Here is a 19,358-nt window from a genome sequence, read left to right on the forward strand (position 1 = left end):
AGGGTTGCAAAGCCCTACATTAAAAAATTTATTAAAAGTTTAAAATAAAACGAATAATGATTGGCACTATCCACTATACATGTACTTTATACCCAATTACTGTGTATCATCATTATTATGCTGTAACATATTATTGTGGAGTGTGTTGATTGATAACTCCACCCACACTCCTTAATTAAAATCATTATTTGATAGGTGTGAGTGACAGTGATTTGACGAGTTACATTGCCAGCTGGTACGACCATGGTCTAATGGATAGGACCATCGTGTACAGGACAATGGAGGACGGGTTTGAGCTTCAGTGTGGAGAGGATACCACCTGCTGGAGGACAATGGTGACGACACACTGGCCACACCTACTGGAGTATTACAATATATCACTGAAAGAAAAGTAACAGCATTTAATAATGTAATACAGACTAGCCTCTATATAATCGACACTGTGTCTCTGTTATACAGAGGTGTCCTTTATGTGGAGGTTATTTTATACAGTAAGGAATGTAATTGGTACACTAGGTGCTGTCCGTTAAATGGAGGTGTACGCTATAGAGAGTGTCCATTAAGAGAGGCTATACTGTATACATTATATATTTATTATTATTATTATTATTATTATTATTATTATTAATAGGTTTATAACACTCCTCCCTCCGATGATGCTAAACTTCAGATTAGGTTACACCCCCCAATCATTATTCACTCGTAGTCTGGAGACCAGATCAAGCCTCACTCAGTCACTGCTCAATTCTTTATTGACATTACTATCAATACCTAACGTGGTGAGAGGGATCATGTTACTGATGACTAGTCTACTAGTGGCAGTGTATCTCTTCTATTTGTGGATAATGGCTATGAGAGAGAGAAAAGGAGAACCAGGTAATAATGCCGTCAATCAGCAGCTGGTCAGGGTCACTAGACTACAAGGGAACGGACAAGTAAGGACATAAAAATTATTTATTTATTTGTTTGTTTGTTTGTTTGTTTATTTGTTTGTTTGTTTAGGATATAGAGTGTGTCAGTATTGACAATGGTCAGATTGTGTCAGTAACTATTGATAATGTTCTTCATGTCTGGGACATTGGCTGTAGGCAGAAGCTCCTCATGATTGATAGGAAGTAAGTGCAGCAGCAGCAGCAGCAGCTGTGTAGAGGAAATTAATACATGTATCAGAAAAATGTAATGAAATTGTTTACTCTCCTTTTCATTTTCGGCAAAATTTGACCAATGATCAGAGGCTATAGCCTTTGGTTTCTGACCCGATTTTTTAGCAACTTTTAAAAGTTGTAAGAAATCCAAATTTGATAGTACATTTTACATATACTGTACATGTACATTATTATTTAACCCTTTCTCTCCTCCTCTAGGGAGGTCATTGATCAGATCCTCCAGAGACAGAGGGACATGATGTCTCGGTTCATCGTGGGTTGTGAGGACCCTCCTGTGGTCTCGTCTCCTAGCAACAGCACCACTGGCTCCAGAGATCCTCTACCAACTTCAACTCCTAAACCAGCAGCAGTGACTCCACCCATATCACCTCTCCCCACGCCCACTCATGTATTGACCACACCCTCTCCCCCCGTCCCTCCTGTCTCCTCCTCCTTCCTCCCCACCAGTGTTGGGTCCATTCCCCAAAGGATACTGCCCAGTTTCTTATTGAAGAGGTTGTCTATGCCGACCATTTTAAAGAAGAGTCCGGACAAACGAGAAAACCTTCTGAGTTCTTTCCCAAACGTTGAGAGCATTCCAGAACACCCTTCAGTTGCCACGCCTACTTCCATAGCCCCACCCACTTTAATTCCGGACTCCTCCGTTACACTGACCACACCTACCACAACCTCCTCTTCCTCTGCATTGCAATCCTTTCCCAGTAGTAATCAGTCAAACACGCCCACAGTAAGCCCCGCCCCCATTACTACTACTACTAATAATAATAATACCAGTACTAGTTCTAATAAAGGACGTCACACTAGATCCCATTCTGTGGATTATTCTCTTCAACCTTCTCTCCAAAGACCTTCTATGGATTCCTCCGTTAGTTTCGGTTCCCAGTGGTCTGTGGAGAGTATCTCGTTATTGTCAGAGAATCCGTCAGAACTCTCTTATGAGACAGCTCTTACTGCTCCTCTGTCTCCGCTCCACCCTCCTGCCGATAATAGTGGGTGTGGCTGTTTCCAGTTCAAGCCCCACTTTAGTCTGTTCTCTCCGTACACATCTAATCTTGCTCTTGAGTATAATAGCGAAGAGAAGGGAGAGGAGTTTAGCGACCGGCTCTCCTCCTTGACTCCGCCCATTTGGTGTCTTGATGCTTTGAATGGTACAGCTGCTGTCGGGTGTGGTAATGGACAGATTGAGGTGAGTTAAAAATAGCATTAAGATTGCATTAAGATTGTGTTAAGTTAGTGTTAGTATTGTGTTAAATTTACATTATGTTCGCTGTATTATTGTATTAAATATGTGTTATATACAGGTTTGGAATTCTCTCACTGGTTCCCTAAAGTTTTTCATAGTTCCTAAGCAAGTCGGAGTGACAGTGCTAAGACTACATTCAATTGGGTAAAATAAAATAAATAAATATTGATTTATAATTATTTAATATTAATATTTTTAGTATTATATCAGGTCATTTGGATGGTTCCTTGCATTTGATTGGTCACCATGGTCACCTGATGCACAGTATCTCCGCCCACTCCAAACCAATCAGTATCCTCACTTACAACAAGGACTGTGTCTTCACTGGCAGTTATGATTCGGTTATTAAAGTAATTAATATTCATTGATATTGTTTTTATTAATTATTAATTAATTAGGTCTTCAGGATTATTGATTTCATTTGTCTGAGATCCTTCACATTTCATACCGGACACATTACCTCATTAATATTAATTGATGTGAGTTGATGAAAAAGATAAAAATCTGAAAAATACCCAAGGCTATAGTCCATGGTTTTTTCCAAAAAATGGCTCCAAAATTACCCCACATTTTTATTACATTTTCTGATACATATTGATGTCCTTATGCTGTGTAGCATGTTTGAGCTGATTCCAACTTCAATTTTTCAAGTTACAGCCATTTTATGAAAACACCAAAAATCTGAAAAATACCCAAGGCTATAGCCCATGGTTTTTTCCAAAAAATGGCTTCGAAATTGCCCCAAATTTTTATTAAATTTTCTGATACATATTGATGTCTTTATGCTGTGTAGAAAGTTTGAGCTGATTCCAACTTCAATTTTTCAGGTTACGGCCATTTTAAGAAAACGCCAAAAATCTGAAAAATACCGAAGGCTTATAGTCTATGGTTTTTTCCAAAAAATGGCTCCGAAATCACCCCAAATTTTTATTACATTTTCTGATACATATTGATGTCCTTATGCTGTGTAGAAAGTTTGAGCTGATTCCAACTTCAATTTTTCTGGTTACGGCCATTTTATGAAAACGCCAAAAATCTGAAAAATACCCAAGGCTATAGTCCATGGTTTTTTCCAAAAAATGGCTCTGAAATCGCCCCAAATTTTTATTAAATTTTCTGATACATATTGATGTCTTTATGCTGTGTAGAAAGTTTGAGCTGATTCCGACTTCAATTTTTAAAGTTATGGCCATTTTAAGAAAACGCCAAAAATCTGAAAAATACCGAAGGCTTATAGTCTATGGTTTTTTCCAAAAAATGGCTCCAAAATCACCCCAAATTTTTATTACATTTTCTGATATATATTGATGTCCTTATGCTGTGTAGCAAGTTTGAGCTGATTCCGACTTTAATTTTTTGAGTTAATATTAACTTTTTGGCTCCAAAATCACTGCCAGTTATTTCTAGGGTTCCCATATTGTGTCCGGTTGTTCGTTTGGTTCAATCTTTCACTGGAACTCCAGCACTGGACGACTCCTTCAAGAGCTGCTTCCTTTTCCTCCTCAAGACGACCAATCAGATTTGAACGAAGACCATCAAGTAGGTGTGGTCAGAATATGTACCTCCAGTGAATATATAATTGGATTGTTACGGGACAACTGCATAAGAATATGGAACAAAGAAGATGGACATCTTTGCAATATAATAGAAATGGTTAGTGTGCGTGTGTGTAATATCTGATATCTGAGAGGACTTTTGTAATATGTAAATAGTCCAATAATTTTCACCTTTATTATTTATTTATTTATTATATTTATTTATTATATTTATATATTTTCTTTATTATTTTATTTAGGATTCTTTTACTCACGATGTCACAGTGATAGATTCTCATCACATAGCAATTGCACTTCAAGTAAATTAAACAATAACGTCACTTTCACTTTATCTTCCTCTTCTAGTCTCAACTTGTCATTTATGATATTCAAAGAAGGTCTGAGGTTGGTCGTAAAGACCTCGCCTCCAGCTCCTCCCCCCTCATTAGGCACCTGTCAGCCATTGACTCCTCGAACCTCCTCTGCTCCAGTGGGGCTGATCTACAGCTGGTCCCTTCTGGACTCAAAATTAAAAGCGAATAGTAGCCTAACCTCCTAATATTCTGTGGACATATTATTACTTTCTCTTCAAATTTATATGCCATCAATAATCACTTATTTTTATTATTATTTGTTTGCAAAAATGAAACCTATCATATAGCTTTATTTTGGACTCCAGTGCCTCCTAGTGGCATTTGATCTCAGCCTCTGCAACTGTAGCAGCCAACGTTTAACAAAATTTCAATAATAAAATTAATTTAAATAAAAAGTGGTCATAAATATAAGGTATAATGTATATACATGTGTATCAACTGGACAATCACACAATAACAAACAATTATCAGTACATTAATTTAATTGTTTTAAACTTCAGAGGATCCTCTTTTCCTGTGACCAGAGAAAAACTCTGTCTTCTTTCTCACTCTCCTTCCCTCCCCCACTTCACTCCAGAGCTCAATAGGGTAACCATAATAGCCTCCCAGATAGTCCATGTTCATCTCATGACTCATCCTCACTGCATATGGATACTGCCTCTGCTGTCTTCTCTTCTTAGCTACGTCACTCATCGTTGAGCTTGGAGTTGTGGTTGGAGTCTCCTGCCCCGAGAAAGGACGTCCTTTACTGTAGTACGGTCGGTCTTCTTGACAGAGTAGAGTTTTTCTAATTTTATTTCTTGCAAAACCGTTAGATATGAAGTAGTACCCGCTAGTAAGTAGCATCATTCCACACAGGAGGGATATGAGCACTTCTGACTGCTGGTGTGCAGTGATGAAGTGTATCGCTATCATACCACTGAAGAACACTGTCTCAACCAGTAGACCAAAGAGCTGGTAATATGACGAAGTGTTTATCACAAAGCTACTGCAGGCTAGGAGTGGGAATGCAATGAGTAATAGAAGGACCAGGAGAAGACTACTGACTAAACACAAATATACGAAATAATTTGGAAAAGCAAAGCTCTCAATCCAGCAGCTAGTGAAAAAAAGAAGAGACATTTTTAAATTAAAAATTTTGTACAATTACAACTTTCCTTGTTAACACTTAAAAGTGTTAACAAGGTGTTAGTTAAAAAGGTGTTAACAAGGTAAGTTTTGTATTTTTAAATTTTTTGACTCACTTTTGAATATCATTGAATTCCTCTCTAGAATTAGTGAATGATATTACACCGTATATGACAACAGGTAGTATTGGTAAAGCTAAATAAATAAACAAACAAATAGATAAATAAATAAATAAACAAACAAATAATGGATAATTGAATAATAAATACCAATACATTCATCATTAAAATTATGAATCACTTACACCAAGCTATGAAGAAGAATGGCAGTATGAAGCAATCTCTTTCGTACAGTTTCTTGTACCTAATCTGACTCATACAAGTAATCAAAACACGGAATATCATCCACAGGTATGACACTAGTATAATGTAATGGAGGAAGGAGCCAAGAGCTAAGCAGAGCTGCTGTATCTCATTCCTTTGAAATGAGATGATCATTGCTATGAAGACAATCATTTGTGTTATACTGTGATGGAGCAAGGCCTGGATATTACGTACTATTTCATACCTAAAGAGAAAATAGAGAGAAAAATCAACAGCTTCTTTCTCTCTCTCATTACTTGTATGATATTTTAGCAGTGACTATTATTATTGGTAGGTGAAGTAGAGCACTCAGTCCTCCAGCAATGTAGAATACTAGAGAAGCATAATACCCAAAAGGAGAAGAAGGGGACTGTCCATTAGTAGGAGAACTAGTTCCATTAGTTGATATCAACTATCATCAGTGAGTATTATTATGAAGAATGAGTCTGATATGTAAGTTCTTACTTGTAATACTGCAACTGTACCAGAAGCCGTACAACTACATTGAACTGAGTTCAGACTTGACATTACATTAGTACCGCAACCACTGGAATCCCATTGACCACCTGTAATTAATAACAAATATTAATAATAATAATGCATTTATTATCATCAGTATTACCATCAATGTTGCTAACATTCCACATTGCACAGTACAGCATTGGACTGCCCTCAGTCTAAAAATAGATAACATTAAGATGAATTCATCACTATATTCTACTCCTGTCCCTTTACCATTATATTCTCAAATGTTATGTTAATTCCCTCGTCTCCAAGTAAACCGTTGACCGATGTCACAGCTACAGGCGACACTAATTGAACGCTACAGACTGGACCGTGGCTAGCAGCTAGTGAGAGACAACTACTTGAGAATAATGTAGTATCATTGTATACTGTCACCTAATGAGAGAATGGATTGATAATATATTAATATTGTCATTATCATTATTACCTGTACAGTGTGTCCACCTAGTTCATTACTCCTAATATCAATAATAATCTCTCCAGTGACATTAGTACCAGCTGCTACAAAAGAGAGTCTTCCCTCGCCAAGAACTTCCACTTCAGCTATGACCTCAGACTCTTGAATATACTTAGCGCCGATCAGTAACCTTGAGAACTGGAGTATCTGTTGAGTGTTATTAGCATTGACTGCACCAAATAATGCAGTAGATATCAGAGTATGAATACTGAATGGAGAGAGAGAGAGAGAAGGATACTGTATGGTGGACAGTTATTGCAAGGAAGAGGACTTACTTATCAATGTTGTCTGAACTTATTAAATTTTGAACGTTGTCAGAGTCAAGAAGAAGATCAATGGCAGACAGTACATTAACCACAACCTAACAATGTGTAACTGCTTAATAAATGTGAATTCAGTATATTTAAAATGTAAAAATGGCCATAATTTTAAAAGTTGAAGTCGAAATCGGCCCAAACTTTCTACATAGCATAACTAAATCAATATGTATCAGAAAATGTAATAAAAAGTAGGGGTGATTTCGGAGCCTTTTTTTGGAAAACCATGGGCTATAGCCTTGGGTATTTTTCAGATTTTTGGCATTTTTTAAAAATGGCTGTAACTTGAAAAATTGAAGTCGGAATCAGCTCAAACTTTCTACACAGCATAAGGACATCAATATGTATCAGAAAATGTAATAAAAATTTGGGGTGATTTTGGAGCCATTTTTTGGAAAAAACCATGGGCTATAGCCTTGGGTATTTTTCAGATTTTTGATGTTTTCTTAAAATGGCTGTAACGTGAAAAATTGAAGTCGGAATCGGCTCAAACTTTCTACACAGCATAAGGACATCAATATGTATCAGAAAATGTAATAAAAATTTGGGGTAATTTTGGAGCCATTTTTTGGAAAAACTATGAGCTATAAGCTTAGCATTTCTTACAGTGATATTGTTTTTTCCGTGTTGAAATACTCTTGAAGCAATGTTGATAAAGTTATCAATGTCATCAGATGATAAATGATGAAATGGTATATCAGCTAGTTCCTCTGATAAAGACAACACATTACTATCAGTAACAGTCTAAATAAAATAAACAATAAATAAATAATGATGTTTTAATCCTCTTACTTCAAACAATAGTAACTGGAGCCTGTTATTAACAGTAAAACATGATCCTAGTTCAAGAGCACCCCACACTGCATCACCAGTGGCTGGTATAAGGACACAATGCCTTGTACTGAAGGCATTAGGTGGTCCATAAGGACAGGGTATGCTAACTGACTTCCCTCCTTCAGTGGGAGGCCAAACCAACAGACCTACATTAGTATCTGAAGCATTAGAAGTGCAGTGAGGCTGAGGAGTTAGAGTAGGAGAGACTGCTGGAGTGGTAGGTGATACAGAAGTACTAGTAACTGATGGTGTGGTTGTTGATGAAGTTGTTACAGCAATTGTAGAAGTAGGAGATACTGTAGTTGAGGATTGATAGTCAGTACTTGTTGTAGTGAAAGTTACTACTGATGGAACTGGAGTTGAAGTGACTGCTACAGTTGAAGAAGCTGCTACAGTAGAAGAAGCTACAGTTGTTGTACTAGTTGAATTTATTACTGAAGTTGATGATAGTAACAAACTGTTGGTTGATGAAGATGACATCGTTTCAGAATAATATGAAGAAATGATGGAGGATGAAGGTGATAAAGCTAACGATGGAGATGAAAAGGTAGAGGAAGAGAAGAATGAGAAAGGAGGAGGTTCGTTAGAAGAAATGAGAGAAGGAGAAGGTGAAGTGAGAGATGAAGAGATAAGAGAAGGAGAGAAGACTGAAGACATCACAATGGATGAAGAAGCAAGTGAGGGAGAAGGAGAAAGAACTTCCAGCGAAGATGAAAAAATAGTCGGAGAAGGAGAGAAGAGAGTGTCAGATGAAGTGAATGGAATTAAAGATGAAGAGGGAGAGAGGAAGAGAGAAGGAGAGAGAGAGGGGCTACCTGTAGAGGGAAAAATAATCCCATAAATGTAGATACAGGAATGAATGTGAGTGAGTGCATCTGTGGAATGCTATAAGCTATTGGGGGTACTGCTTCATGTACTTCAATGAATAACATATACTAGTTGATCTTAATAGAGCAACCATATTCATATAAGAATGAATATCTCTTATAATAAATACAATAACACCAACAAGACACACACCCCTCCATCATCTCCTCTTACTTGTAAAACAAAGAGGATTTGAGTAAAAGTTCAAACCAGTTATAAGTGAATTGCTTAGATCAGATGGTAAATGACAAACCATAGCTGAACTATCAGTCACTTTAGAAGAGGAAGACAACAAGACAGCTTGCAGTTGAGTCAGGTTACAGTCACAGTGCCAATTGTTTGCAGACAAAGTACTAGAAATACTCAATAGGTACATGGCATAATGCAGTGTAATACTCACATATTCTGTAAGGAAGGAAGGTTATTAAATAGGGCATTTGTTGCATCAGCTGAAAGCCCAGATATCTGGTTGCTGTTTAAATATCTAAGAAGAGAGCTCAATTTTGTAACACACTCCATTCTCCCTCTTACAGTTTAGTGAGGTTAGTTAGTCCAGTGAAGGCCGCTGGATTCAATTCACTGATACTATTATGACTCAAGTCCCTGAAAAGAGTGACAAATAGATTCATTATAATATGGAACCATTAATCCCAATGCATCATGTACTCACAGTGTCTGTAGACTGATCAATGGCTGGAATATACCATCAGGTAGTGCAGTCAATGAGTTATGTGATAAATTAAGAGACTGTAAACTTATTAGACCATTAAATGCATTGTCCTCCATAACACTAACGGCATTAGTAGATATATCACTAAAAAAAACAGACCATGCAGCCATAAATACAACCATTAGTGCTGTATACTCACAGGTTGACCATTTGGCCTGCATTGATGAATGCGTTACTATTAATAGCTGAAATTTCACTATGAGAGCTGAGATCACTGTGAAAGTAAATGATAAACAATGAGAACAGAAAATGAGTCATCATGCTGCTATTTCCCCTTACTAGGATGGCTTCCATTTATTGCAGATGTACAAGGTGTTCAAACAAATGGCACAGTGACTTGGACACGAGAGAGAGGAGTGAGAAAGAAAGAGAAGGCACAGAACAATCTTTAAAAGTTCCATGATTGCTGTTTATGAAGGGCGTGGCTCGTAATTTATTTGAGTGGGCGTTAAAAACAGCGGGCACATTTGATTTTCACTTGCGATACATGTATTCATAGTTCTAATAAAAAATAATCTCAGTTTGTTGTTTGTTGTTTCGATTGTTTGCACAACAGAACACATTTTTAAGCTTCAGAAAAATCAATAAAATTATTATTAAAAAGATATAAATGGTGGGAGTGGCTGAGTTGTTGTTGGAATTCTTTGTGAAGAACTTGGTATAAAAGACTATTGAGCCAAAGGATGGCTAGTCTGGACGCAGAGAAGGCCTACAAGGCAGAGGTTAGGGTGACAGGCACAAGAGGCTTTGGGGACACTTCACTATCAGGCAGTTTTTCCCGTGGGAATCCAGAAGAGGTAAACCCAGACATGCGTGTCTTGATATACTACACAGACGGGGCTACTGTCTAACTATTCAACGAATGTTCGTTTGAAATAAGACACTGACTTTCTCTTTTTTTAGTTGTTAAGTTCATTAGGAGCAGATATAAGCAATTATCGTTCCTCAGTCCATTCACTGGATCAACTATGAGGAGGGTCAAAGACCAGCCAAGAGCTATCTTCACTGAGGGCCGCCATACAAGAAAAGATTGAAGAGGCTGATCAAGAAATAAAAGCGAAAGTGTAAGAAAGAGAGAAGAGAGAGAGAACAAGTGAAAAGGAGACAATATAACAATATTCATCTTTATCAATGACCACAAACTTCCTGTATCTCCAGTGCTATAGATCTAGAGAGAGTTTAGGAGACTTTTGGTCTCTCATATTCTCCATTTTTCAGCTTCTAGTCTCTCATATTTAGCCTAGGTCTCTCCTAGTTTCGACTAGTCTCCCAGAACTTATTTCTAGATCTATGATACATAACAATGACCTATTATTTCTTATAGTGCTAGAGGTGAGAGCCAAATTGTCACTAAGAAACTAACGGACCAGCTTCAAGAGCAAAGAAAAGAGTTTGAGTCATTAAAGGAACAAGAGAACAAGAAGGGAATGGAAGGAGAAGGATCAGTACAAGAATCACAAGCAGATTCCTTCACCAGTAAGAGAGAATGTAGAAGGCTATCATCATAATACATAGTACTATAAAACTTGTGCCATGAAAAACACCTTTTATACAGTAGCCATGGAGCCAATAGATGTATTGTAAAGTTTTAAATTTCAAAACTTCATCACGCTCTATTGACTACTGCATAGAAGATGCTGTTTGATGAATGAAAGTTTATTGAAATGAAGTTTCATGATGCATTGATATCTTTACTGCACAGCACTGGTCACTGATATCCAATAATAGCTTAAAATGAACAACAGTGGCAGTTCATGTATAGTGTATAGTAATGGAGTGATATTAAGTGAAGTGGCGCTATTAGCAGCAGCGCTGTAGTACACTAACAAATTACCATATATTGAACTGTTATGATAACATGAGCCCACACATGGACTGGTACGCCCACTAAAATTTTTAAAAATAATAAGAATGAAGTCTTGGAACGTCTGGGCCTGTTTTAAAACGTGCTAACTAATAAAATAATAATAATCATGAATATTAAATTATGCTTCTTAGTTTAATATAAAACTAGTGTGTGTGTGTGTTATCAGAAAACATATAAAACTGGTAGTAATTATTAATATGTACTTGGATTACATGTACTTGCATGTATTCTACGTTATAAGTATCTACTATCAAAACTGTTTGTACTATTAAAGGTATTATTAATTTAGTACAGCATATTTGGAATTTTTTCACCTCAAGAAATTTAATGATACTCGGCTAGTGTAAACTGGTTGATTACTATAAACTAAATCACCGTTAAATATATTTAATTATTGGCTACTCCTCCAGCTGTAGAGCTGACAAACAGATTGAGTGGAGCCATTATATGGTCACTGTCTCTATTGAACAGAAATTGTCACTAAAAACTGACATTGATATTTAGAGTGTAGAGTGAGTTGTTGATCTCAACAGTTTGAGGATATAGTGAGACATATTTGATATGTGAACAGTGTTGATAAGGTGTAGCACCAACAAACTATTAATTGTGAAACACGTACAGACTTAAACAAAATCAACACCATCAAATCAACTCCCTCCCTCCCCCCCTCTCTCTCCCTCCCTCCCTCTCTCTCTCTCCATTAGGTGATCCAACTGTCAATAATGATGGTGATACTTTAGCTCAAGAAGCTCTGCAAGTTGACCAGTCGGGACTCAATATAAGAGAACAACAAGCAACAGAAATAAGAGAACTTGAAAAGTAAGAGAGAGAGAGAGGGGGGGGGGAGGGAGGAGAAGTAGTAATGATTCATATGCTCCTGTATCTCTTCCTCTAATTGCAGGGACATTGGTGATCTTCATGATATTTCAAAGCACATCAACGTGATGATTGTTGATCAAGGATCACAAATAGACAGAATAGGTCAGTCTGATACACATACACTAATAATACCATACATCTCCTCCATATATACACTATCAGTAATAATGTACATAATGATAATGTCCTCTTACAGAGCTACACACCGAGAAGGCTGCACATCGAACTGAAAAAGGAACAGCCAACACGACAACAGTAGGAATTAACTTCTATTTAATGCCCATTATTCTATTTAATGCCCACAGGCCGTTGTTCTAAAAAGGCAGAACAATACTTTACTAATAGCACTGTTGGTAGCTGGGGGCGGAGTCTTACTATTTATCATTATCGTCATCATAATATTAGCAGTCGTATTGACAAGAAACGACTAACTAATCGATATTATTATTATTATTATTATTATTATTATTATTATTATTATTACTATGGGATGTGAAAAACTAGTTTATATCAGAATTCAAACTCGAATCAGAATTAATCAATCAGTTATTAACGTCATGTTTTAGTTCATTATACATATTTGTTTCTGTATTGTTCATTTTAGATTTAAAAAATTAATTTAAAAAAGATTATCATGAATAACGTTAGCATAAAACATGCATTGACATATAGAAACATTAATACACAGTCTATAGTAATAGTCACAGATTTGTAATGTAAATTACCTCCCCACACACACACACACATCAGCTACTATATGGTGTGTATACTATACATAGACTATACATTACATGTACATACACATGTATACCCCCGACAGTAAGTCTAATCTAATACTACAGACATGTCACATTGACAGACAAACATTCACTTAAATTGACTAATTAGTCACACTCTCTCTCTCCCTCTCTGTATTTAAATTACAATATTATGAGGACGTTATCTTGAAATACAACAGTGTAGTCTCTCTTAATGGACACTCTCTATAGCGTACACCTCCATTTAACGGACAGCACCTAGTGTACCAATTACATTCCTTACTGTATAAAATAACCTCCACATAAAGGACACCTCTGTATAACAGAGACACTTTCAAAGTGTCCATTATATAGAGGTTACGTAATCGTGTTTACAAGGCTAGTCTGTATTAAATTAATTACAATTATACAACAATACACAATGACTATATATAGCTATGAAACTGCACCAATCAACAATCATTAATATTATACTGAGAGAGAGAGTGTATATATTATGAAGTGTTCTTTCTTTCATTTCCTGTACCACATAGACATAGCTCTGGTCCTCTTTATCTTCTTCTGTAGTTGGAGTACCCCATACAGCAAGGCCTCAGCCGTGGGTGGACAGCCAGGGACATAGATATCAACTGGAACGATCCTGTCACACCCTCTCACCACGGCATAGGAATAATGATAATAACCACCACCATTAGCACAGCTATAGGAGGGAGGGGGGGGGGAGTAGTGAAAACATGATTCATTATCAGTACCTTCCCATTGATATGACCCATCTAGGCTCGGGCATCTGATCATAAACCTTTCTTAAAGCAGGAGCCATTTTGTTGGTGAGAGTGCCAGCGACTATCATCACATCTGACTGACGCTAAAAGAATATAATTAATTAATTAATTAATTTTTATTAATAAGAGACTGACAGGGCTTGCCCTAAACACGACACCGAATCTGTCCAGATCATAGCGAGCACAAGCCACGTGCATCATCTCAACTGCACAACAAGCAAGACCAAACGTCATCGGCCACAGAGAACCCTACGAACAAAAACATGTACATGTACATGTACATGTACATGTACATACCGCTCTGGCCCAGTTCACTATGTCGTCCAGTTTCATGAATGCGTATTCAGCTGCATTGTCAAACCGACTCCTCTTAGCAACTGAAGAACCATCAGTACTGGCATCACGTGACTGGTACACAACCATACTGTAAACAATAACAAATAAACAAAGTTAATTAATTATAAATAATAGGTGTGTTAATCCCTTGCCTGGTTGCTGCTGGTCTGAAAAGAGAAGGAGAAGCAAGGGACGTACATCCTACAGTAAAGGAACCTCGTTAGGAGAACAACAAGAAGAATCAACTTACGTAATCGCCACAACGACCTGGCAGCCATTTTGTTTGTAAATCAGTAAGCCACACCCTAACCACGCCCATTATAATGAACACGCCTACTATCTATATTGAACTTATTCAACTTATTAACCTCAACTGCACAGTATCTCTTATGCTCTTTTGTTTTAATAATTATTAGGAGGCTCGTTATTATTATTATTAATAATTTTAAACAAATCAAATAATTTCTCATTGCCAGTTTCTTCCCGGCACCATTAGTCTCAAGTACTGGATGTTGATGACCTCTTAGAGCTGAGTCTTCTCTTAGCCATCTGCTGCCTCTCCCTCTGTTCCTTGACCCTCTGGGCCAACAACCTCTTGTAATCAGCAGCCTCTCTCTTGCTCTTCTCCCCCCACCTCCTCCTCAGTGATGCTCTGTGTCTCTTCCTCTGGAGTTTCAATGGAGTAATCAATCGCTGGATCTTAGGAGCCTACAGGAGGAGGAGGGTTAAGAATATGAAGAATGAATCTCTGTCTACGTTTTAAGCCCTAAACATAGACTATGTTGCATATGTTAATACAGGAATCAATGTCATGCTGGACAAAATAGATTTCATTTTTGATGAAGTGTGGCCAAAGTTACTGTACTATAATACAGGGACTTTTATCCAATTTTTGAGCAACCATAAATTCAAAAAAAATTCAAGTCATGCACGTTAAAAGCTTCCAGTAGCTAGTGTACAATATTCAGTTCAAGTCCATATATTCCTAACCTTGTACTGCTGTTTCTTTCCTTCCTTCTGAGGTAATGGACGCCTGATGATGTACTGACGGACATCATCTTCCTTGCTAAGGTTGTACAATTTGCGGATCTTACCAACTCTCTTCGGACCAAGACGACGAGGGATAGTGTTATCAGTTAAACCTTAAGAAATAACAAAGGGACAATGAATTACAAGTAATAGTCTGACAGGTAGAAAATTTGGCAAATTGACTCTAAAGAGGTTTGATGGTTAGAATTATAAACCAAAGATTAAAATTTTGATAAATGGACTTCAATTTGCCAAATTTTATTCCACCAAATGAGTACTTTAATCCAAACCCCCCACCTGGTATTTCTCCCTCTCCTTTCTTGACAATAGCTAAACAGATCACACTTAAGCTATCGTCCACTATACACCCGTGGACAGACTTCCTCTTCCGGTGACCTTTACGTCTCGCACGAAAGTTCGAGTGACCTTTAGAGAGGAGGAGCTTCACACGAGTATTAGTGAGGACTCCTTGCTTCATTGGGAACCCGTCCCGGTCGTTACCTCCGGTTATACGAAACACATAACCCTGGGAGTAAAATATTATATACTAATACAACTGTGTGTACTAATATTAGTTAATAATTATTAGCAACGTTCTTCAGAGTTTCAAGAAATTAGTATATACAAGTAATTGGCTTAATTAAGGTAATTAAATGTTTTAAAATATTATTAGAGGTAATTAAAAGTGGATTTTACCTTCCATTCGTCTCCTAGGCAATCTCCCTCGACCTCCTGTGCCATCCTCTTCTCAAAGAATGGACGACTAAGGAAGAAAAGGATCAGTTTGATGGAGATACTTCAATACATTTATGAACGTACACTTTGGCAGTATCATCAATCTCGATGAGCTTCTGACACCCAGTGACGGGATAGGAGATATTCAGCCTTACATTCTTAGCCTACAATAAAATAAGAAAGATTTGGTGACTGCTGGTGGCCGCCATTTAGTTGCAAAAGGCAGCAAAGAGAGGATCCTTGATGATAAAAACTTACTTTAGGCATGGCGGTTGGCTCTCACTCCACAAACCATTCAAAGAAGGCACCACGTGTGTGATTTCAATTTTTCATAATGTTTATTTCACAATAAAGACTATTACGGTACGTTAACAAAAAAAAGGGGAAGAAAGTGACTATAATAAAGGTCACCAACAAAAATGTTTCAGTCAAAATTATAGTGTTTTAAATCTTGTGCTTGCTCCTAACACTGAGAGAGAGAGAGTAAATGTTAGAAAACAAGATGGCTGGTACCTTTCTTTCATCATGTCTTCAGCTATAGCAATATTAGAGGCAGATCCAACAATGGTGATGATTCTTTGGGATCCGTCGGAAGAATGATTGTCCATAGTCACACTACAATGAGACTGGGACCTGTGACATTTATAAATGATAGAAATAAAACTGGAAATAATTATTATTTTGGTGATTTTTATTAAAAATTTGCAATTGGCAACTTGTTTAAGGATGCTCAGAAATCAGAATTAATGGTGAATTTTCTAAAATAACTCTTTAAAATAATCTTCAGCTGTACAATAATAATACATGTAATATGAATTCTTTACCGAATATTTTGAATATTGGAACCACCTGGACCAAGAATAGCTTCAGCATACTACAAGTTAATTAATTAACATCGATGAATATTAATGATTCATGAATATTAATGAGCTCACCTCATTAGGTATAGTAACTTGTTTGCTGGACTGGTCTCCACCTCCTGCCCCGCCCCCATAAGACCCCGTTGTCATGGCAGCAGCCGAGGGGAACATTGAGGGGGCTTGAGGGGGAGGCCCCGTGTGATATTGTCCGGAATAATAACCGGAATTAGAGGGGGGCTGCTGAGAAGGGGCCCCCTGGGAGGGGGTCTGGGATGAATAAGAATATTGGTAGGAGCTGGAGGACTGATAATTTCCAGGTGTACCAGACCCATAACTGCCCCCTTGAGACGAATAACCAGATTGACTGGCGGAAGGATAGGACCCACCAGAACTATAAGACTGTTGTATGGGCGGGTACCCAGTGGGCGGGGCAATGGGCGGAGTGTAACCAGTACCACCACTCTGAGGGGCATTAGATGGAGGAGGTAACTATTAATAATCAATTAATTAATAATTAATTAATATTAATTACTTGTGAGTGCGTGGGCGGTACAGGCGGTGGCTGGTTATATGAAGTATTTGAATAATAATTATTGTACGAGGACTGGACTCCGCCCCCAGGCTAATGAGATACAATTAAATGATAAAACATTAGAAGAGTATGTATACCTGTGAGCCTGGACTGGAGTGAGGATACTGCACTACAGGGGGAGGGGCTGAGGGAGGGACCATTGTACCCTAATTAAGTAATTAAGTAATTAATAAATAATAATAATAATGATAATAATAAACTAACCGGCTCTTGTTTAATAGGAGGTGGAGCTTGACCAGATGGACTATATAAAATATACCGACAACAATTAATTAATTAGCAATGAATATCTTACCCATTGGCAGGTGGTGGGCCGGAATCAGATGAATAATTAGAGGCTCCGCCCCCTCCACCAGAATAATGGCTGCCCCCAGGAGGACCACTATACCTTCCTCCTCCTCCTCCTCCTCTACCCCCACCTCCACCACCACCACGATAATTCTATTAACAACAAGAACATTATTATTAGTATTATTATTATGATTCTTACTCCTCTTCCTCCACCCCTTCCTCCTCCTCCTCCTCCTCCTCTTCTACCCCCACCACCTCCATAGTGTCCCTGATGTGGAGGGTAGGGACCAGATCCTCCTCCATATTCATAGAAAGCATCAGGAGGTAGGGTAGGATCATAAAGGATAATAGGCTCCTTTGGTTCACGCTACAAGACAAGAAATAAATTAATAAATAAATAAACTAATAACGTGTACCTGTCTGGCTCTTACTTGTCCGATCTCTTGCAGGAAAAACGTGACACACTCGACTATCTGATCCTCACTCCCTGAGAGTGAGATGGAGCGTTCATTGGAGTAAGGCATGGGTTCTGTGAATATCTTAATATTAGCACTGGATTTCTGGAGGGAGGGGGAGGGAGGGAGAGGGAGAGGAAAGAGGAAAAAGTGACAGAGAAAGGAATGCATATGTAAATTAACATAAGCAGAAACATAAACAATTTTTAATTCAACACAAACAACAAATCAAAACATAAACAGCATCAGTCCTCATGAACAGATGTCTCCTTCTGTTCCTCAGCTGTATGATATGATCATACCTTCCTTAATTCCTTTATCTTAGTACCTCCAGTCCCGATGATAGTACCCATGAAAGGTTGAGGTATCAGTATCTGAACTTCTAACGGAGAATGAGAATCACGTCTCCTTACCTCCTGACAGGGAGAGAGAGGAGGGGAAAGATTATAATATAATCAACAACATACGAACGTACGATTTTAACTTTCTCCAATATTTCACCGAACACTCCAACGCAATTCAACTGCTCACCTACAACTGTTAGGACACTAAGAGGAAGAGATAGGAAAAATAATAAATGAAACAAATAATAATAATAACAACAATATTAATACCAGACACACATATACAGCTATGAAGGGGGGAGGGGGAAAGGGAGGGAGGGAGGAGGAGGGGGAGGGGTGGGGACCTACCGCTCGGGACTACCGGAGGAATCAGGGAGTTGAACTTGGCAATCATACTGGCAGGGGAGAGGTGATAAATGCGAGGAGGAATAGGTTAATGAATAGTTGACATGCAGAATTGAGTAAAGGCATAAATAGGAGATAGGATCTTAAAGCATGTGATATGATTATTGTATTAAGATTCTTGTCATGTATATACCTTTTTCCTTAATCTTTTAATATTCTCTCCTCCCTGATAAACAACAACAACGTCAAGTAAATAAATAAATAAACAAAAATACCTTGCCAATTATCCCGCCAGCATCCTACATAAGGTAATATTAAGATTATTATATAATCAGTTATCATGATCATTAGCTTACAATGCTTCTCAGTAGTACTCTTAATGTGCTGGGCATTGGTCCACCAGGTGTGCGTTTATTAGGAGGCCCGCCATCACCTCTACCCCTCCAGCCCCTCTCTCTCTTCATTGGACCTTTCAATAAAGATCAAAAACATGGCGGCAGGCAGTCTCTCTCTACCTCTTTCTTGATATTGAGGCATTCCTAGCATC

The 19,358-nt window shown here is 37.8% G+C and overlaps 6 protein-coding genes across 6 annotated transcripts in view; 2 read left to right on the forward strand and 4 right to left on the reverse strand.

The window, feature by feature from the left end:
* LOC100640683 (sterol regulatory element-binding protein cleavage-activating protein-like) overlaps nt 1-4,604 on the forward strand; it is an 8,026-nt gene extending 3,422 nt beyond the window's left edge. Inside the window, exons 10-19 of the mRNA XM_020002145.1 lie at nt 196-391; nt 632-935; nt 1,003-1,115; nt 1,365-2,352; nt 2,468-2,553; nt 2,609-2,759; nt 2,808-2,888; nt 3,817-4,062; nt 4,205-4,264; nt 4,311-4,604. Coding sequence (XP_019857704.1) covers nt 196-391; nt 632-935; nt 1,003-1,115; nt 1,365-2,352; nt 2,468-2,553; nt 2,609-2,759; nt 2,808-2,888; nt 3,817-4,062; nt 4,205-4,264; nt 4,311-4,487 — 2,402 coding nt within the window. The 3' untranslated portion in view covers nt 4,488-4,604. The remainder of the gene's footprint in view (nt 1-195; nt 392-631; nt 936-1,002; nt 1,116-1,364; nt 2,353-2,467; nt 2,554-2,608; nt 2,760-2,807; nt 2,889-3,816; nt 4,063-4,204; nt 4,265-4,310) is intronic.
* Nucleotides 4,605-4,719: 115 nt separating this feature from the next.
* On the reverse strand, nt 4,720-10,117 carry LOC105314361 (serine-rich adhesin for platelets-like). The gene is made up of 17 exons (XM_011408481.2): nt 9,818-10,117; nt 9,678-9,752; nt 9,479-9,622; nt 9,340-9,411; nt 9,209-9,292; nt 8,983-9,161; nt 7,900-8,756; nt 7,714-7,851; nt 7,066-7,151; nt 6,761-6,998; nt 6,544-6,708; nt 6,431-6,485; nt 6,274-6,374; nt 6,066-6,220; nt 5,751-6,013; nt 5,563-5,641; nt 4,720-5,417 (listed from the first exon to the last, which is right to left on the reverse strand). Exons 1-17 carry the CDS (start codon nt 9,937-9,939, stop codon nt 4,808-4,810), a joined length of 3,423 nt encoding a protein of 1,140 aa, XP_011406783.2. The 5' UTR covers nt 9,940-10,117; the 3' UTR covers nt 4,720-4,807.
* A 51-nt stretch (nt 10,118-10,168) lies between these two features.
* LOC100641566 (putative syntaxin-4) lies at nt 10,169-12,911 on the forward strand. Its single transcript, XM_003389752.3, has 7 exons — nt 10,169-10,335; nt 10,442-10,602; nt 10,863-11,014; nt 12,110-12,224; nt 12,307-12,386; nt 12,481-12,539; nt 12,590-12,911. The coding sequence occupies exons 3-7, from the start codon at nt 10,966-10,968 to the stop codon at nt 12,713-12,715; spliced, it is 429 nt and encodes a 142-aa protein (XP_003389800.1). The 5' UTR covers nt 10,169-10,335; nt 10,442-10,602; nt 10,863-10,965; the 3' UTR covers nt 12,716-12,911.
* Nucleotides 12,912-13,427: 516 nt separating this feature from the next.
* Nucleotides 13,428-14,477, reverse strand: LOC100640811 (NADH-quinone oxidoreductase subunit B-like). The gene is made up of 6 exons (XM_011408476.2): nt 14,411-14,477; nt 14,313-14,361; nt 14,122-14,248; nt 13,960-14,073; nt 13,795-13,907; nt 13,428-13,742 (listed from the first exon to the last, which is right to left on the reverse strand). The coding sequence occupies exons 1-6, from the start codon at nt 14,436-14,438 to the stop codon at nt 13,556-13,558; spliced, it is 618 nt and encodes a 205-aa protein (XP_011406778.1). The 5' UTR covers nt 14,439-14,477; the 3' UTR covers nt 13,428-13,555.
* A 92-nt stretch (nt 14,478-14,569) lies between these two features.
* Nucleotides 14,570-16,271, reverse strand: LOC100639922 (40S ribosomal protein S6-like). The gene is made up of 6 exons (XM_003389739.3): nt 16,183-16,271; nt 16,009-16,088; nt 15,886-15,952; nt 15,487-15,715; nt 15,151-15,302; nt 14,570-14,868 (listed from the first exon to the last, which is right to left on the reverse strand). Exons 1-6 carry the CDS (start codon nt 16,189-16,191, stop codon nt 14,659-14,661), a joined length of 747 nt encoding a protein of 248 aa, XP_003389787.1. The 5' UTR covers nt 16,192-16,271; the 3' UTR covers nt 14,570-14,658.
* LOC100640050 (heterogeneous nuclear ribonucleoprotein K-like) lies at nt 16,250-19,203 on the reverse strand. Its single transcript, XM_020002140.1, has 15 exons — nt 19,168-19,203; nt 19,087-19,110; nt 19,005-19,037; nt 18,815-18,861; nt 18,598-18,670; nt 18,425-18,538; nt 18,099-18,227; nt 17,672-17,817; nt 17,581-17,620; nt 17,454-17,522; nt 17,317-17,406; nt 16,860-17,273; nt 16,749-16,798; nt 16,438-16,557; nt 16,250-16,393 (listed from the first exon to the last, which is right to left on the reverse strand). Exons 1-15 carry the CDS (start codon nt 19,201-19,203, stop codon nt 16,369-16,371), a joined length of 1,410 nt encoding a protein of 469 aa, XP_019857699.1. The 3' UTR covers nt 16,250-16,368.
* Nucleotides 19,204-19,358: the final 155 nt, after the last annotated feature.

This window comes from Amphimedon queenslandica, unplaced genomic scaffold (assembly GCF_000090795.2).
Source record: "Amphimedon queenslandica unplaced genomic scaffold, v1.1 AMPQUscaffold_12971, whole genome shotgun sequence".
Classification (NCBI taxonomy): domain Eukaryota; kingdom Metazoa; phylum Porifera; class Demospongiae; order Haplosclerida; family Niphatidae; genus Amphimedon; species Amphimedon queenslandica.

What these genes read in the sequence shown, in the direction of transcription:
- LOC105314361 (XM_011408481.2), bottom strand. Translation starts at nt 9,939, where the DNA reads ATGGAACTTTTAAAGATTGTTCTGTGCCTTCTCTTTCTTTCTCACTCC. An exon ending in TCCAGTTACTATTGTTTGAA is followed by an intron (nt 7,852 to 7,899) that starts GTAAGAGGATTA and finishes TATTTTATTTAG; the next exon opens with ACTGTTACTGATAGTAATGT. An exon ending in GTACAGTTGCAGTATTACAA is followed by an intron (nt 6,221 to 6,273) that starts GTAAGAACTTAC and finishes CACTGATGATAG; the next exon opens with TTGATATCAACTAATGGAAC.
- LOC100641566 (XM_003389752.3), top strand. Translation starts at nt 10,966, where the DNA reads ATGGAAGGAGAAGGATCAGTACAAGAATCACAAGCAGATTCCTTCACC. An exon ending in GAAATAAGAGAACTTGAAAA is followed by an intron (nt 12,225 to 12,306) that starts GTAAGAGAGAGA and finishes CTCTAATTGCAG; the next exon opens with GGACATTGGTGATCTTCATG. An exon ending in GAACAGCCAACACGACAACA is followed by an intron (nt 12,540 to 12,589) that starts GTAGGAATTAAC and finishes TAATGCCCACAG; the next exon opens with GCCGTTGTTCTAAAAAGGCA.
- LOC100640811 (XM_011408476.2), bottom strand. Translation starts at nt 14,438, where the DNA reads ATGGCTGCCAGGTCGTTGTGGCGATTAC. An exon ending in CAGGTCGTTGTGGCGATTAC is followed by an intron (nt 14,362 to 14,410) that starts GTAAGTTGATTC and finishes CCTTTACTGTAG; the next exon opens with GATGTACGTCCCTTGCTTCT. An exon ending in TTCAGACCAGCAGCAACCAG is followed by an intron (nt 14,249 to 14,312) that starts GCAAGGGATTAA and finishes TATTGTTTACAG; the next exon opens with TATGGTTGTGTACCAGTCAC.
- LOC100639922 (XM_003389739.3), bottom strand. An exon ending in GCCTAGGAGACGAATGGAAG is followed by an intron (nt 15,716 to 15,885) that starts GTAAAATCCACT and finishes TTTTACTCCCAG; the next exon opens with GGTTATGTGTTTCGTATAAC. An exon ending in AGGAGAGGGAGAAATACCAG is followed by an intron (nt 15,303 to 15,486) that starts GTGGGGGGTTTG and finishes TTATTTCTTAAG; the next exon opens with GTTTAACTGATAACACTATC.
- LOC100640050 (XM_020002140.1), bottom strand. Translation starts at nt 19,203, where the DNA reads ATGCCCAGCACATTAAGAGTACTACTGAGAAGCATT. An exon ending in TATTGGAGAAAGTTAAAATC is followed by an intron (nt 18,539 to 18,597) that starts GTACGTTCGTAT and finishes TCTCCCTGTCAG; the next exon opens with GAGGTAAGGAGACGTGATTC. An exon ending in CTCCTATTAAACAAGAGCCG is followed by an intron (nt 17,523 to 17,580) that starts GTTAGTTTATTA and finishes TTACTTAATTAG; the next exon opens with GGTACAATGGTCCCTCCCTC.